Genomic DNA, 17606 nt, shown 5'->3' on the forward strand with positions numbered 1-17606 from the left:
ACAATGCTGGTGCAACGTACCAGCGGGCCATGACGGGCATCCTTGGTGACCTGATCCACCATTCGGTGGAGTGCTACATTGACGACATGGTGGTCAAGACCATGGACCGCCAGGATCATCACAAGGACATTCGGGTTGTCTTTGAGCGTCTACGACGACACCAGCTCAAGATGAACCCGTTGAAATGCGCCTTTGCCGTGCAATTAGGGCTCTTCCTCGGCTTCATCGTGCACGACCGAGGCATAGAGATCGAGCCCAAGAAGATCAAGGCCATCCTCAACATGCCACCACCCTGCAATCTCAAGGAGTTGCGGGTCTTGCAGGGGAAGCTGGCATACATTCGTTGTTTCATCTCCAACCTCTCCGGACGCATTCAACCCTTCTCAAGCCTTATGAAGAAAGGAGCTCCGTTCGTATGGGATGAAGCTTTTCAAAGAGGCTTCGACGACATCAAGAGCCTGCTTCGATAGGCGCTCTACTCGCTCAACACAATGATGAAGAAAAGGAGGTGGCTTGCTACTACTTGAGCCGCACCATGGTGGGTGCTGAGCGAGAAGTTATGTTTGACGCTCATATTCGCACTAAAGAAGTTGAGGCACTACATGCTAGCACTCCAAATCTAGCTCGTGGCAAGAGCCGATCCTATAAGGTATGTGGCAGTCAAGGGTCAAGCCTTGGCGGAGTTCCTCGCGGCGCACCCCGTCCCCGATGATTCCCCGCTCATCACCAACCTTCCAGACGATGAGGTGTTCGCCGTCGAGTTGGAAGCGCCATGGGAGCTCTACTTCGACGGTGCTTCCCGCACGGAGGTCGACCCCGACGGAACTCCTAGGCGAAGAGCAGGGGCAGGACTGGTGTGACACCACAAGGAGGGGTGATGTACCACTCATTCTCCCTCCTTAAGGAAGAGTGCTCCAACAACAAGGCGGAGTACGAGGCGCTCATCTTCGGCCTTCTCCTAGCGCTCTCAATGGAAGTCCGTTCCTTATGGGCCTATGGAGATTCTCAACTCATCGTTCGGCAAGTGAACGACATCTACGAGGTACGCAAGCCTGAACTGGTGCCATACTACAACGCGGCCCGGAAGCTCATGGAGAAATTTCAACAAGTCGAAGTGCTCCATGTTCCGCGAAGCAGGAATGGACCTGCCGATGCGTTGGCGAAACTGGCATCGGCGCTGGTTCTCCCAAGTGACAAATCCACGCATGTGACGGTTGAAGAACGGTGGCTTCTTCCCGCCGTCTTGGAGCTCGTCCCGGAGGAAGGCGAAGTCAATACCATCACGACAAACGCCGTGGAGGAGGACGAGTGGCTGCAACCCTTCCTCGACTACTTCAAGCACGGCAGCCTCCCCGACGACCCCATCAAGAGGCGCCAACTGCAACGACGACTCCCATCCTATGTCTATAAGGCCGGTGTCTTGTACAGACGGTCTCACGGGCAGGAGATTTTACTTCGGTGCGTCAACCGAGGTGAAGCTGAGAAGATCCTACAGGAGATGCACCACGGAGTCTGCGGTGGCCACCAAGGCGGGGCCAAAATGTACCATGGCATACGCCTAGCTGGGTACTATTGGCCCGGCATCATGACCGACTCGTCTCCGGGTGGCCAAGTCATGCCACGGTTGCCAAATCCATGGCGACTTCAAGCATCAGCCGCCGGCGCCTCTACACCCCACCATTCCCGCATGGCCATTCGATGCTTGGGGCATCGACGTCATCGGCCCTATTGATCCACCATCTTCCGGGGGACATCGCTTCATCCTTGCGGCGACAGACTACTTCTCCAAATGGGCGGAAGCTGTCCCGCTACGAGAGGTGAAGAGCGACAACGTCATCAACTTCCTAGAGTGAAATATTATATATCGCTTTGGGATTCCACACCGCATCACATCGGACAACGCCAAGGCCTTCAAGTCCAAGAAGATGTACAGGTTCATGGCGAAGTACAAGATCAAGTGGAACTACTCCACCGGCTACTACCCTCAAGCCAATGGAGCCATTGAAGCCTTCAACAAGACGCTCGGCAAGATACTCAAGAAGACGGTGACAAGACATAGAAGAGACTGGCATGACCGTCTCTTTGAGTCTTTATGGGCGTACCGCGTCACAGTCCGTACCCCAACTCAATCTACTCCCTACTCCCTCGTCTATGGAAGTGAAGCCGTACTTCCATTGGAGGTCCAGCTACCCTCGCTAAGGGTGGCCATCCAAGATGAACTCACCAAGGACGAACAGGTACACCTGCGATTCCAGGAGCTCGATGCCCTCGAGGAGGAGCATCTTTATGCCCTGCAGAATTTGGAGCTTTATCGCCAGAACATGGTGAGAGCCTACGACAAGCTCGTCAAGCATCGCGTGTTTCGAAAAGGTGAACTAGTCCTTGTGCTAAGGCGCCCTATCGTTGTCACACACAAGACGAAGGGGAAGTTCGAGCCGAAGTGGGAAGGAACATACGCCATCGAGCAAGTCTACGACGGGGGTGCATACCAGCTGGTCGATCCCCAGGGAGCCCGGCCCATGCCTCCAATCAATGGAAGGTTCCTAAAAAAAATATTTTTGCTAAACATTTGCCTCTTCCATTGCTTTTTTTTTTGTTTTTTTTAATAATGGGGAATCCTCGGTCGGCTCGATCCATGGTGCATTCTTATATGCATGGCATGGATATTTATTTCCCCCATTTTAAAACGGACCATGTCCAACAACAAAAAAATGGCTTTCCCCCAACACACCATGCTTGTGATTGATGATTTGGCTACCCTAGGGCTCGTCGGAGGGTGGCACAATGTGTCAAGCTGCAAGTTGAGCGGCTCTCACACCCATAAAGAACGACACGTACCAAGTGTATGCTTCCGGAGGCAGTGGAGAAGATTACTTGGGCACTTCATCGTTCCGAGGCTCCACGTCCCGTGCTTCCCGGCGTGCCACTCTCGCACAGAGGCTCACGCTCCGGGGAAGACCTTAGGAGAAAGATCATAAAACGCCCGCCCAACTCAACACAAGTTGGACTAGGTGTGGAGCCACGTGACAACCCTGGGGCGTGCCACCATAAGCTCCAGATAAAGTGCCCGAGGGTTTCGTAGTCCACCAAGGTGAATGGTTGCCTTCCAAGTTCTCAAGATGGGTCCCCAAGAAAGCGAAGAAGAGTCCCAAAAGTTCAAGCAGAGAAGAATTACAAAGAAGCTCAAGCAAACAAAAACTCCAAAAGAAGTACAAGCAATCTCATGAGACCATGGTCATTCAAATGGCCCGTACAAGTAGCCCTCACAAGACGGCAAACATCTAGAAAATCCAAGAATCAAGTATAAAGGCCCCGAAGATCGAGGGAACCATTGGAAGAAGGCGGAGGGTAGCTGTTCACCACCCCTCAAGAAGGCATGGAAACTCCCAAGCCATTGTCCCAAAGCCATTCAGCCCCGTGCTACCATGCCCAAGCCTCTGGGTCCGTGGGGCATCATGCTGGGGGCATGCTGAGCTGTGGGGTTCCTCGGTACCATGATGGGCTAGAGTATGACTCGTCTACCGCCTCTCGGAAGCATCTCCGGAATATGGCGCCTCCACACACACTTACACGCAAGGACAAGATATAATCGTCATGGTCTTTCGACGGTTCCCAATGACAAGTCCTTCGGCGGCCTTCTCGGATATCACACATATAGCTAGTGTATAACGGGAAAGCCAACATTTTAAAAAATCTCAAACCAAAACTATGTTTTTTTTTGTTACTCTCTACCTTGCTTCGTGTTTCCTTGCACCTGTTTCCTCGAGCCCGAGAAAGTACAGGAACATGCTTTCACAAGTTGAGTTGTGACTCGGCACCCATGATGATGGGCTCGCCACAACCTTCAGATGTCTACACCGACCTACTTTGGCAATCCCGGGACGGTGTTGTCGCCAATGACTTCGCGGCGGCACATCTACACCAACACATGAAGATACGGGAGCAGTGCAGCGCGCCAGTGCGGCTAGCGCGAATCTGTGAAACCCTTCAATCTAGTCGGCTGGCACCATGATGGCTACATGGTCCCGGCTGGATTGATAAAATTTCTCCACGACATGGCATGTTATTTCGCCGTGGAATGAAGATGAAAGAAGACTTGCCGGTTGGTTGGCATCGCACACGATCCCAATCGGTTTTCTTCAAAATGTGTCCGCGGAAGTACCTTCCCGCACCAATGTACATCAACACTCGGCTCTCGCGACTCTGCCTCTACATCAACACATGGCAGCCGCGACACTTCCTCTACGTCAACGCCCGGCACTCGCGTCAGCTGGAAAATCATCTGTATCAACCACCCCGACCCTTAGCAGTGCATCAAAGTATGTCGTAGGCTGCACAAATTATCTGTTGTGCCGAAAAATTCCACCAAGCCGACGCCGACTTGCTTCGCGCGCGACCTCACCTTGGTGGGGGGCATTTGTTCGACGCAATTTTGTACAAGCCATAGCAGTATTTTACAGCTTAGCAAATTGGCATAAAGAAAGAAAAGAAAATGAGATTTAGTACATTAGCATACTGACTCATGCGTAAGGTAAACTTGCTCTAAGCAAGCAAGATGTGTACATGTATCATGTATGGAGCTGATCATTAGACTCATACATGGAGCTAGTAAATCAGTCGAGCCATCAGCCCTACATGAACATGGACCACGTCCAGGCAGCTATAACATACACAAGCGCCTAAGCTGATTAGTATACGTACGTACACGTACATACGTCGGTCGGCTTGTGCATAGCGCATGGGACAAATATACCCGGATTAGTTTGTCTCGGCTAAAAGATATTTTGGCCAATATATATTGATCTATCTAGATGGCCGGATGAGCATCGTACTGGCACCGCCAGGTTTGGCCGGCCGCGTTTGTCGTGAAAGATTTAGCGCGTGCGTACGTGTATGTCAACGAGATAAGTATCAGCAAAACAAGTTCGAAAAATGGGCAGCCCATCGTCATCCACCCGGCTGCGCCCGTTGCCTATAAAAAGAGGCAGCAGGAGAACCACCAGAGGCTCTCTCGAGGAGAAAGGTACCAGAGCAGAGACGCACAAGACACCTCGGAGGCCAGACTCGCGCACAGCGCTCGCCCCTGAAGACGCCCAGCCGGAGGCAGCTCTCGAGCAAGGAGAAGGCCATGGAGACGACGACGCCGGCGTTCATAAACGGTGAGAATTACGGTTAACTCTCCCTCTCCATGCAGCATACTCGCCGACCGGTGTCGCTCGCCCTCATCCGCGGACAACAGCGAAGTACACGCGCCGGAGCTGCCGGCTCAACCCGGCGCCATCTGCCGCAGCGACAACGACGCCCGCGACGAGGCAGCCGGCTGCTGCGCGACGCCATCAACGCCATCCGCCGCAGCGACAATGACGCTCGCCACGAGGCTGCCGGCTGCTGCGCGACGCCATCAACACCACCATAAGCCGCGACGACGACGTCCGCGAGGAGGCTGCCGGCATGCAGCGCGGCGCCATCTTCACCACCCGTGAGGCGCGACGACGACGTCCGTGACGGGGCTGCCGCCGTGCTGCGCGGCGCCATCTTCACCACCCGTGAGGCGCGACGACGACGTCCGTGACGGGGCTGCCGGCGTGCTGCGCGGCGCCATCTTCATCACCATAAGGCGCGACGACGACGTCCGCGAGGAGGCTGCCGGCGTGCAGCGCGGCGCCATCAACACACCCGCGAGGCGTGACGACGACGTCCGTGACGGGGCTGCCGGCATGCTGCGCGGCGCCATCTTCATCACCATAAGGCGCGACGACGACGTCCGCGAGGAGGCTGCCGGCGTGCAGCGCGGCGCCATCAACACACCCGCGAGGCGCGACGACGACGACCTTGACGAGGCTGCCGGCGTGTAGCGCGGCGCCAACACCATGGCACCCGCGAGGCGTGACGACGACATCCGTGCCGGGGATGCCGGCGTGCCGTGCGGCGCCATCTCCGTGGCACCACCGAGGCGCGACGACGACGACCTTAACGAGGCTGTCGGCGTGCAACGCGGCGTCAACGCCATGGCGCCCGCAAGGCACGACGACGACGTCCGCACGAGGCTGCCGGCGTGTAGCGCGGCGCCATCAACTCCATGGCACACGCAAGGCGCGACGACGTCCGCGACGAGGCTGCCGGCGCGAAGCATAGCACCATCAACACCACTCCTGCGGGACACGACGACGATGTCCGTGATGTGACTGCCACCATGCGGCGCGGCGCCATCTCAACGGCGCCTGCAAGGCACGACGACGACGTCCGTGCCGAGGCTGCCGGCACGCAGAGCGGCGCCATCTCCACCACCTGCGAGACGCGGCGACAACGTCTGTGCCAAGGCTGCCGGCGTGCAACCCGGCGCCACCAACACCACTCCCGCGAGCCGCGACGAGGCTGCCGGCGTGCAGCGCGGCGCCATCAACACCACACCTGCGAGCCGAGACGATGACGCCCGCGACGAGGCTGCCGCCGTGCAGCACGGCGCCATCACCGCCACACCTATGGAGCGCGACAACAACGTCCGCGCCGGGGCTGTCAGCGTGCAACGCGGTGCCATCTTCACCACACCCGCGAGGCAAGACGACGAGGCCTATTTCGGGCTGCCCGCGGGCGGCGCGGCACCCTCTGCACCACATCCGGGAGGCGCGACGACGAGGTCCGCTCCGGGGCAGTCGGTGCGTATCGCGGCACCATCCACTTCACTTCCTCGAGCCGACGTTCGTGTTGGGGCTGCCGGCGTGCAGCAGCGCCATCTTCTCAACTCCCACGACAACATGTTGGTGTCAGGCTCAGAGCGTCTTCTTCAGCTCATACACGGAAGAAGGGCAGCACCACTGATGTTGCTCGGGCTAGGCAACTAGCTTGGATGTGACAAGCTTGTCTTCTCCAAGTCAAATCTATGCAGGACTCAGGCGTGCACGTATGATGCTTTCATACGTAGTATGTGGCCCGGTGCACGAAGCAGCCTCCATGCTGCTATCTGCCGGCGCCGAGCATGCTAGCTGTCGGACCATCGCGGCGCAGTTGGCTCACCCTCGACTCCATCCGACGAGCTTCTCCGACCAAAGCTTCTACAGCCGTATAGTAAAGACACGCCCAGCAGGCGCTTCACCTAGCGTGTGTGTGGACCGTCGTTCCGCTGACTCCGGGCGTATCACCGCGCGTCTAGCGACAACAACTACTTCTCCACCAACTTGAGAGCAACACAAGGCGGGGTGATGTTCAAATTGCTAGCCACATGGAAGCAACTTCAGGCAGGCGGCCACACCCACTTAGGATGAGGCGAGACCACGCCTTCGACATCACTACCCCGAGCCTGCGGGGCGGCGATCTTGTCTACGCCGACGGCCATAGACTTGGCGTCAGGTCGAGACGAGGCACCGACCGTACTGGCTACACCGACTTGGGAGCATGCGTCGGTTTCATACCGATGCCGATCTTCATCGACAACTTACTCCCGCGAGGCATACCCCTTGCGCACCCCGACGAGACTGTTGGTCGTCGAGAAGTCCCAGCTGAGCGAACCCATGCTACTCCAACTACATCTACATCAACGCTGTCAAGACCGACGAGGCACGATGGCGAGGGCGGGCATGGCCGTTGTAAAGGCCATGCTTCTTGCGGCGCGTGTACCGACGAGGACACGGGCTCTGCCGCCGCCCACACACACCACCACCACATCATGCATGGAGAACGCGAAGCGAAGACGTCGAAGACGACCACACGGCTTAATCGGAGGTGTCTCGCGGCGTAACCCGCGGGAGTAATTAACCAGGTGCCTTCCGAGACCCCGGGAACCAGGAGATCACAATCGCCATAGTCAGGTTGGCCGCGCGAGCAGGCCACGGAGCGCTTTGATTCGGGAACTTGCACTTTGTTTCTCGAAGAGAGATTAATGAAATGCATGCTTCCCTATCTTTTTCTTGTGTACTACGGTACACTGGGGGCACGCCCGCACTTCTTTATTTTACCCCGACGCATGAGAGAAACACGCTACCATCCTTCCCCTCAACGTAGCGCGTCTGTCTTTCACAGACGTTTTTCTCGTGTCAAACAATCTTTTACATTTAATCTATGCATTCTAGTATTCTACTCATTTAAAAAGAATCTATATTCTACTACAAGCAATTCCCGGGAAGTGAGCTTAGCTCAACTGGCTGGGGGAATGGATGTACAAACCTAGCATCTGAATTCAAATCCTCACGGAATCGAATTTAGGTTCATATTTATACTTAAGGCCCACGCTGGTCCTGGTACTCATGCAATTTATCTTGAGAACTATGTTTTAATGTTAACCAAGATTAAAAATCTTAGTACTGATGCCAAATGGTTGTGTGCATCGCTGGTTGGTGCAGAGGCCGGGAAGTGAAATTCTCCCCATTTTAAAGAACCTCCCTCACGTGGCGCTCCCAGGGCTCCGCCGAGGGGCCAAGCCCAACCACTGCACCCCCTCCCTCGAGCAGACTCCCACCCGCCGCTGCTGCCGGCATCTGCCGCGGTGGCGGCGGCCCCTGGCGCTGAAGGTGCTAGGGTGGAGGAGCGACGACGTTTCTTCGGTGCGGCTGGGGCGGCATCGGCGACTTTCGGCGTTGGCAGAGGTTGGAGCGGCGTCCCCAGCCTGGCGGCGGCGACACTACTCGCTGGATGGCGGTGGCTTTGCTGCGGGTCTAGGTCCCCCACCTAGGCCCGTCGTACTGTTGCGGCGCGGAGGTGCGTAGGGCGGTGGAGGGTTGCGGAGAAGGCGCTACGGCAGCGACGGTCCTCGATGGTTGCTGCCGGTGGAGGCCTCAGTGCAGCCGGTGGCGGCGCGACCAGGGCCTGATCGCGACTATGTAGCCTGCTGGTTCCCGCACCCCAGGGTCGTTCGTCTTGCCGGATCTTCGGTGTGACAGGCGACGAGGATGGCCGTTTGCGTGGGGGCTCGGCCTGTGTAAAGGCGGTGGTCCTAGGGTTCCTCACGCGCCAAGACGAAGACCTTCTGGATGTTGATCTTCTTCATCGAGCCAGAGTGATGAGTTCCGGAAGGCTCCGCCGGCGAATGGAACAGTGCATCTTATGTCCGGAGTTCGCTGGATCGGGTGGTATTCGGTCGCGCGCACCTATGCTTTTATTCCGACCGTTTGGTTCTAGAGGGAGCGACGCGAAGCTCTTTTTCTGTGTTGACATCAAGTGACTATGGATCCATGATGAAAGTCGGAAGAAGAGAATTTCATGAAGGCCGGATGGGAGGACTAGCTAAGGGAGGTTCAAGTCTACGCGCTGTTGATGGACTTGCTTGGTGTTCCGGGCTTCACAACAGCGGTATGAAAGTTTGGGCGACAACACAGGTGAAGTTCAGAGTCCTACCTTTTAGGGTGAAAACCCAAGGTCTAGCATTAACTGGTTGTGTCTGGCAATGACCTTGTTGGAAGCATTGTTTTGAGAGCGGAGACTACCTTCAGGGTGAAAACCTAAAATCTTTGATCGGGCGACGACGGTGTTAGAGCATTGTTCTCTTCTTGAATGCGTCGTTTTTTGAGAGTCTGTATTTCAGGTGTTGTCTTGGTGGTGGATGTATTGCTGTTGTTAGGCTCGAGATACTGTAGCGGGGCTTTTGTTTCTTAGTTTTCTTTTCTATTTTTGGCTGTGTGCATCCGTAGTGCCATTAGAGTGGTGTGTTCTTGCAGAGGTTGGATGTAACTGATATATGTTGATATTAATATATTCCTTTTATCGAAAAAACTGCAAGCAATTCCCTTTTTTTTTTCTTTAAGCAATTCATGCCCCTCTTTGATTATGCTCAATTGAGCAAAACGAGGCCAACCATCTAGTCATATACAAATTCAACGAGTTTCATGGGACGAAGGTAATTCGGTATTTAGTTGCCCAAGTGCGCCACTGTGATCCAACCACTGGATTACTGCCCCGCCCTCTCGATATATGGTTATTTGCTAATTATCGAGCACTGCCGGTAATCTTTAGTCTCAACAATGATGTTGGGCCCACCATCCGGGCTGAACAAGGCTGTGGAGGCAGCCCAAATATATGCTTTCATTGCAGAAAAGAACGTTGAAACTCGGAGAGAACTCTTAGAAGGTGTTTGGAAGCCATGCTTACATTTCGTTTGTAGCATTTTAAAATAAATATATGTATTTATTTTATTTACATTGTAATTTCAGAAATAGACACTTGTTTGGTTGACACAGGAATTGCAAATGACAGCAGAATTCAATATTGAATTTGTAAATAGCTTCCATAGAGAAACACAAATGACAGGTCTCAGTTTGGAATTGTGTTTACCCATGGTGTCATTTTGCTGGATTTCTTAAATAAAATGATACCAATTCTGTGGCAACCAAACAACCCACCTATAGAATTTCAAAATGAATTCTAGGATTCCAGACCCAAATAATAGATACCAAACGACTTCTTAGACTTAAAAGTTGATAGAGCTGATTTCTTAAAGCGGAAAATTTGGCTGAAAGCTGGTTCGGATCTGATTGAGGTCGTTCAAAGTTTTGGTTGAAAGTTTAAAGGTTCAGTTATCTTAGTGAAAGTCAGAACAATTCCAGGTTCTTTTAGGGAAACAAATCCATAATTTTTACTTAACCAAAGTGACTACATCTCCATCATCATTAGATCAGTAAATCTTTGATTTTACTTTCTTTAGCAGAGGGATAGCTATACAAGATTTACCACACCATGGTGTGGTGGTTATTGATTCAGCTACACACATGCCTGACTGGTTCAACTTAACCTACCCAAAATTAACCACTCGTAGCCTGTTATTCCTAAACATGAAAATGTGCAAAGGAAGAATACAAAGATATGGCACAGCCATCTCGATCTTCCAGGAATCTATTGTACCAGAATTATTCTCCAGTGGAAGTATTAAGCACGATTTTGCTGTGAGCTGGGAAGCATAATTCTCCCAGAGTCCCAGTAATGGTCTTCAGGTTAACAATGTATCGTCAAACGCCGCGCCAGGTTCTAGCCTTCACTATATACATGTACCATGCGCCTCTTCTCCGTTTAAGCAAACGGTCAAGCTTTCCTCACTTGTGTTGCTTTCTTCCTGTTACCATATGACCATGCAACCATCAAATGCAGTTCATACATTGATAAATTATCATAAAGAGCACGAAGCAGATGAGTTGGAAAATCTCAGTTTGGCATCCTAGAACTACAAACCTAGAAGACATTAACACAGTTGAAGAGAAGCACACATGACATGCTATTATGGTTATTTGTTGCCGTCTTGTATATGTCAAAAAGCGGTTCTTTTAGGTTAGTGAAGATCCTAGGAAGAACTACTACAGTGAGACAAAAGAATTGGCATTTCGAAATTTTGAATATGATTGACTACTGTAAAGTGTAATTTGTAGTATATATTGATTGGCATTTCATAAATGTCAGATCCACAATGAATAATCTCAACAAAATAGCATAAATAAACAGAAAGGGAACAATGAAAATTAGAGTATTTAGTACGCTTGACAAGTACCTATTAATTTCTGAAACAACTTTATCTCTTCCAAACCAAGATTTTCGGACTACTTGCCGAATGTGGCGCTCATGTTTCTCTAGCAGTTCATCAATCTTGTGGGACTGGGACATTAAAGGCCCTGAATATTCAACCCTCTCTCCATGATCGTGGTCCTGAAATTTCAAATAGCACACTATTTTACAATTTTCTTAATATGAAAGCGCGTAAACTATCAAATCAACCAATGCCTTACCTTCATGCTATTTTTGGATGAGAGAGCATCCCCAAGATATATTGCATTCGAAAATTTCTGGGAGTGGTATGTGTCGCGAGAATCAAATGAATCTGGATGCTCTAACTGTGACCATTTCTTCAGAACTGCGCGATTTGCTACCTCATGAGGCTCTTGGACCCTGGGGTTGACACGTGCTACTTGCACATCTCTGTTATGCTGTTCCTTCAAGCCAGCGTTCTCTTTAAGTTGTAGCTTATTATCCCGACCTACCTCAGCAGTGAAGTCGTCTCTTGAACTAGATCTGGTCCGTGATCTGGTAAAAGAGCAACCATCACGTTTTTTGGCCCATGCGAAGCCACTGGATGATGAAACAATCAAGGGCCCAGAGAAAGGGATTTCTTCTACCGAATCATTCTTAAAATGACTAGCCCTTTCTTTAACTTGGGCTGTGGACACTCTTTGTATATCTGCAAGTAGTTTAGCATCACCATTTAATTTTGTACTAACGTGTCTTACACCATCCTTAGTTACATTTGCTTTGGGAACCTGAATGAAGAAGAAATTCAGAAGAAATTTTATCAATAGTATCATGGACATAGAAATCTTATACAGCTTGCCAGATAGATCTGCTGTTGACATTTAGTGAATGCTTCCTGCCATAAAAAAAAGTATACCTCTCTGCAATCGCTTTGCTTATTGACTGCACTTTGTTCTCTTTCTGCTCTACTTAGCCTCGATGACTTCTTTGATGCTTCTGGGCGATGGCCTCTGCTACTGGCCTTTCTTCTGAAAAGAAACAAAAGAAAAATAAGGTTGCTAAGTGTTAGAACAAACACCACATATTTTTTGCTTAACTTTCAACGAGAGAAATGTTGTTGTGCCGGGAAGTCCTTTGCAACTTTTTTTACGAGAAGTCCTTTACAACTAATGAAGCATACCCTTAAGAATCAATAGTAAAGCGTACTTGATAAGAAATGCTACAAGTTTAGGACTTATTTTCTGTTAAAATAATGGTTCCACATTTAAACAAGCCCACCTGAGTCTCTCTTCTCGTAACTTTGCATCCATCTCCTTGTTGGGTGCATACTGAGGCAAGCTTAAGGGTTCGCATGCGTAGGGTTCTGTCCGGAAAAACTGTTCCAGTAATAAAAGAAAAAAACATGATATACATAAGTTATTTTTGTAGTTATTTGATTCAGTGAGCCAATCTTACATTTGCAATTGAGATAAGTAAGATTAACTCGCAACAAGGATGCTAGAAATGACACGCTACATTAGACAAGGGGTATTCACAAAAAGGCAAAATGGCAGCATGACTGCATACAAAGGAAGTCAACTGGGGACACAATATTACTCCTTCCAGCATTCGGTGGCTGCTGTCAGGAAGCAGTGGGACACAATGGTATGGACACCAATGCTACATAAAGATAATATAAGTTATGGAAAATAATACTTACTTTCCTCACACTAAACCTAAGGACTTCTTCGCCATATGATAACACCATGTAAGAATATACGGAAGATGCAAGTTATAGTCACACTAACAATAATAGTTACCCTTGTTGCATGAAAATTCTGTATCTAAGATTACAATTGGATATTCCCATATATGTAGTAATTTATAACTTAAAATATCTACAATGCACTAGCGTTACTATTTCCTACCTTGAAGAGTGCAAGAATACTATTCCGAGGGATAGCAAAGGGAAAAGGCAGGATCAAATTAGTACTCCCTCCGGTTCATATTAATTGACTTCAATATGAATGTATCTAGACACATTTTAGTTCTAGATACATCCATATTAGAGTCAATTAATATGAACCGGAGGGAGTAGTAAACTTGATAAAAGTAGAAACTGGCTACTGCAACTCTAGAACTCAATACACGCTAGGTCTTTCAATATTTCATCATTAGTTCATTACACGTACAAAAGGAATATATATATTACATGATGAAATCTTACCTCAGATGCAAGAGCATATGATGCAGTGCCACGGTTGTATGGCTCCACCGACAAAAGAGTTTCTAGTAAACTCAATGCATGTTCCGGCACCTCTTTAAAAACATCACGAAGGGTACTTAGATAAGGACAGTGAGGTCTGAATACTGTTGCATTAGGCAACCTCGACTTCTTCCAATAGGCATCAGCAGGGGAGCCACATAACTTATAAATCTTATGCAACTGTTCCACCTGAAACATGAAAGCAAAGTTGTGTCATGTCAACATATATCCTGCAACACCTTAGTCTAAACCGGGATAGGTAGAAACATACCATATCTGGGAAAAGTGAGTTATAGAAGGCATAACTAAATCATAAAACAAGATGTGCTAATTAATTACCTCAGTTCTTCCCTGCAGGATCGGTTTCCCACGAAGCAACTCAGCAAAGACACATCCTGCGCTCCATAAATCAACAGCTGAATCATAGTGAGTTGAACCTAGCAATAGTTCAGGCGGTCGGTACCACAGTGTAACAACCCGGCTGGTCAGAGGATGGTTTCTACTTGGATCACAGTAATTAGCAAGACCAAAATCAGCTATTTTTAGAACTCCTTCATTATTGACAAGGAGATTGGCACCCTTGATGTCACGGTGAAGAATGCCACGTGAATGGCAATGCTCCAGTCCTGACAGTAACTGGTTCATGTAACACTTAACCTACAATAGTGAGAATCAGGAAAAATGTCAAGGTCAACATAATGTAATGTAAAAGTTGAAAGGTCGGAATCAAATACACTTCATTCATAATGGGCATACCTGTGCTTCAGTGAACTTGATGTCGGGTGAGGAAGAAAGTCCAGCGAGATCGTGCTCCATGTATTCGAAGACTAGATAAAGGCTGCATGATAACCGAGAGGTAATCAAGCCTTCCAGCTTCATGACATTTGGATGATCAAGCCTTCTGAGTATTTGTATCTCTCGTGCCATGAATCTAACACTCTCTGGCTCAAAATTGTTGAACCGCACTTTCTTCAGTGCAACAATCTTTCCAGTGTCAAGATCCCGTGCCCTAAAAACACTGCTATATGTGCCTTGCCCAACCTGCACATACAGACATACAGAACAACCACAAAACGTTGTCAGTCCCTATGAGGCACACAACAACCCTGCGTCAAACGAAACTTCATGAATAAATTTCGAGATAAAAGGTGCAGGTTCAGAAAGTGCACATCACAAAAAAAAGCACAAGAGAAAACTTCCTCGTTTAATCCACAGCTTCACCCACCTAGTTTTCAAGTTGACAAGACGAGTGAAGCATATAATTTCCTACCAGCAAAGCATAACAAACAATAGAAGGGGACACCAAACTTTGGTAGTACTACTAGTCTTCGTGTACTTATCCACCACCCAACAAAATATAACAAACACATAAGTACAATAGATATTCTAGAGTATAAAGATGCCAACAAATCATTAGTCAAGACAAATACGAAATCAATTAACGATCTTCATTCCAAAACTTCTTCATACGCGTGAAACAATAATTGCAATGGAAAACGACCCGCGAGAAAATCAATCGAATCCATTGGAAGGAGAACATGAAGCGAAACGAAAGCAAGCAGAGTACCTGCTCGAGCTTCTGAAAGTTGTCGGCTTTGAGAGGGATCCAGCCCTGGATGGCCTCCGCGGCAACGGCGCTGAGCCAGGACGGCCAGCCGGCCGCCACCTGCTCCCCCTCCAGGCTGTTCCGGAGGCTCCGCAGGCGGAAGCTCCGGGACGCGGCCGCCACGGAGACGACGGCCTTCCCAGCGGGCTCCTCTGCGTCGTGCTTCTTCTCCAGAAGCCTCTCCGCCGCTGCCGCCGAGCTGCGCAGGGAGGAGGCGGAGACGGAGAGCGACCTCTGCGCGGGCTCCGGCGCCAGCGCGCGGCGCCGCCTCCTGCCCCGGCGCGCGCCGGCGCCGGACGAGTCGGCCGCCGGGTTGGACGGGCCGCCGTTCTTGGACGCGACGCAGCCCATCGCGGCCGGCGGCGCAGTACCAGCTTACCACCGAACACGGCGAGCTCTCGAGCTCCTCACTGCCGCATTTGATGAACCGAGGGGAGTAGAAAGAATCGAGAGGACTTTGGGGGTTCGGCGAAAGGCGTGGTCGTCACGGGGCAGGCACGGCAGAGGTCAAGAGCGGGTCGGGATTGACCTGGAGAGTAATAAATGGCGCGATTTAGACGACGCTCGCCACCACCGAACAGAAAGTGGAGAGGGAGGGAGACCCTGGCGGTCGCCGCCTGCTCCGCCGAGTTGGACAGATGGAGACAGATGTATTTGCAGACGCGGAAGGAACCGTGATTGACAGGGAGGGCGGCAGCACGAGAAAACCGGGGAAAGCTACCTCCGCAGCGAGCGAGCGACAGATCAATCAAGAAGCCGCCGGAATCACCAACATCAGACCAAGAACCGGCACGGGGGCCATAACCGTGGCGTTGGTGTCTCGCTCGACACCCGCCGCCGCGTCGGCTCGCCGGAGTGACAGATGGGGAAACGGCGGGGTGGAGGGAGGGAGAGAGGGGAGGAAGAAAGCTTCCCCTGATGATCAGGGGAGTGGGGGCGGAATCGCAGGTGGGAATGGGGCTTTAAATGGTCCAAGGCGAGCGAGGAGGGGTTTCGCACGCTTTTTGCTCGCTTTGTCGGGGCGTCGTCGCCTTCGCCTCTCCTCTCCCCTGCTCCGCCGCGGCCATTCTTGTACTAGTAGCGAGATTAGCGGGAATCCGGCCCCAGCAACTCTTTATTTCTTGCTGCCTCTTTTCCTTCCATCTTCAACCTCGGGCGGGGTCATGGCCGTACGTGCCGGTGTGATTGTGCTTGTGCCCGTGACTGAGTACCCAGCACGTCTGCGCGCCGAGTTCGGTGGTGCTGACAGACTCGACTCGACCGGTCCCTGCTTGCACTGCATGTACGCAAGCAGAGTACCACTGGTTTCCATCTCCATCGTCTAATAATTTTTCCGATCATTCTTCGCAAATTTCATTCCTTTTTATGGGTACATATCGCGATTTGCTGGATCGGCGTCCAAGGACGTATCTGTAGCCCCGTGCTCCTGGACGTGTACGTGGGAGTCCTTCTGATTTGATTGATTGAGCAACAGATTTCCGTTCGTAATGATATTGCAACTTCCACGGATCACATCGAATCCCGCATTTTCCTGGAAATATCAGGTGAATTGTGATTTGTTTCCAACGATCATTTATGACCTATTCAAGCATTTATGTGTGTGTTTCTGTGGAATGATGGAAACATATTGTATTTGTGGTGGAAACATATTAATGTGGAGTATTATTTTCAAGTGCTTTGGACACAAATTTGGTGTAAAGAAAAAAAAACTCTCTTGCATGATGGCAATATTTCATCTACATAACGAGTGGTGTCGAAGCACTATAAGAATCACGAAGCATGTCAACAAATATGTTTGATATCTATACGAATAAATTATGATTTGTTTCCAACAATCATTTAACACCTATTCAAACCTTTATATGTGTAGAAACATATTATACCTGTGATGGAAACATATTTCCGTGACCGTCAACAATGTTGATATTTTCAAGTGCTTTGAACACAAATTTGGTGTGAAGAAAAAAAAACTCCTGTATGATGGCAACATTTCATTTACATAAGGAATGGTGTCAAAGCGCTATAAGAATCACATAGCATGTCAACAGATACGTTTGATATCTTTACAAATAAATGGGAGTTGGTGCGGGTGGTACGTGGCCACTCAACACCCATCACTAGAAGCATCATAACCGTTTTGATCTATATCGAATGTTGCACCGTCTTCACCATGAAAAATGGTAAGAACTGAAAAAACCACTAAACCAAACAAATCGGGGATTTCTTGTGCAGTTAATTATCCTTTTGGAACTAATCACACCACATGAAACAAAAAAAATCTTTACTCACTTTTTATTGTATGAAGTTGATCCATCC

General features: G+C 50.2%; 1 protein-coding gene across 2 annotated transcripts; it reads right to left on the reverse strand.

The window, feature by feature from the left end:
- Nucleotides 1–10595: 10595 nt before the first annotated feature.
- Nucleotides 10596–16109, reverse strand: LOC124671975 (protein IMPAIRED IN BABA-INDUCED STERILITY 1-like). 2 transcript variants are annotated; one of them, XM_047208285.1, is made up of 9 exons: nucleotides 15252–16109; nucleotides 14441–14725; nucleotides 14024–14341; nucleotides 13646–13873; nucleotides 12718–12815; nucleotides 12356–12464; nucleotides 11700–12227; nucleotides 11465–11619; nucleotides 10596–11035 (listed from the first exon to the last, which is right to left on the reverse strand). In XM_047208285.1, the coding sequence occupies exons 1-9, from the start codon at nucleotides 15639–15641 to the stop codon at nucleotides 11005–11007; spliced, it is 2142 nt and encodes a 713-aa protein (XP_047064241.1). In that variant the 5' UTR covers nucleotides 15642–16109; the 3' UTR covers nucleotides 10596–11004. The 2 variants fall into 2 exon arrangements, with proteins under 2 accessions (XP_047064241.1, XP_047064240.1); XM_047208284.1 differs by having other exon boundaries at nucleotides 12356–12467; nucleotides 15252–16106.
- Between the last annotated feature and the right edge of the window lie 1497 nt (nucleotides 16110–17606).

This window comes from Lolium rigidum, chromosome 7, assembly GCF_022539505.1.
Source record: "Lolium rigidum isolate FL_2022 chromosome 7, APGP_CSIRO_Lrig_0.1, whole genome shotgun sequence".
NCBI lineage: Eukaryota > Viridiplantae > Streptophyta > Magnoliopsida > Poales > Poaceae > Lolium > Lolium rigidum.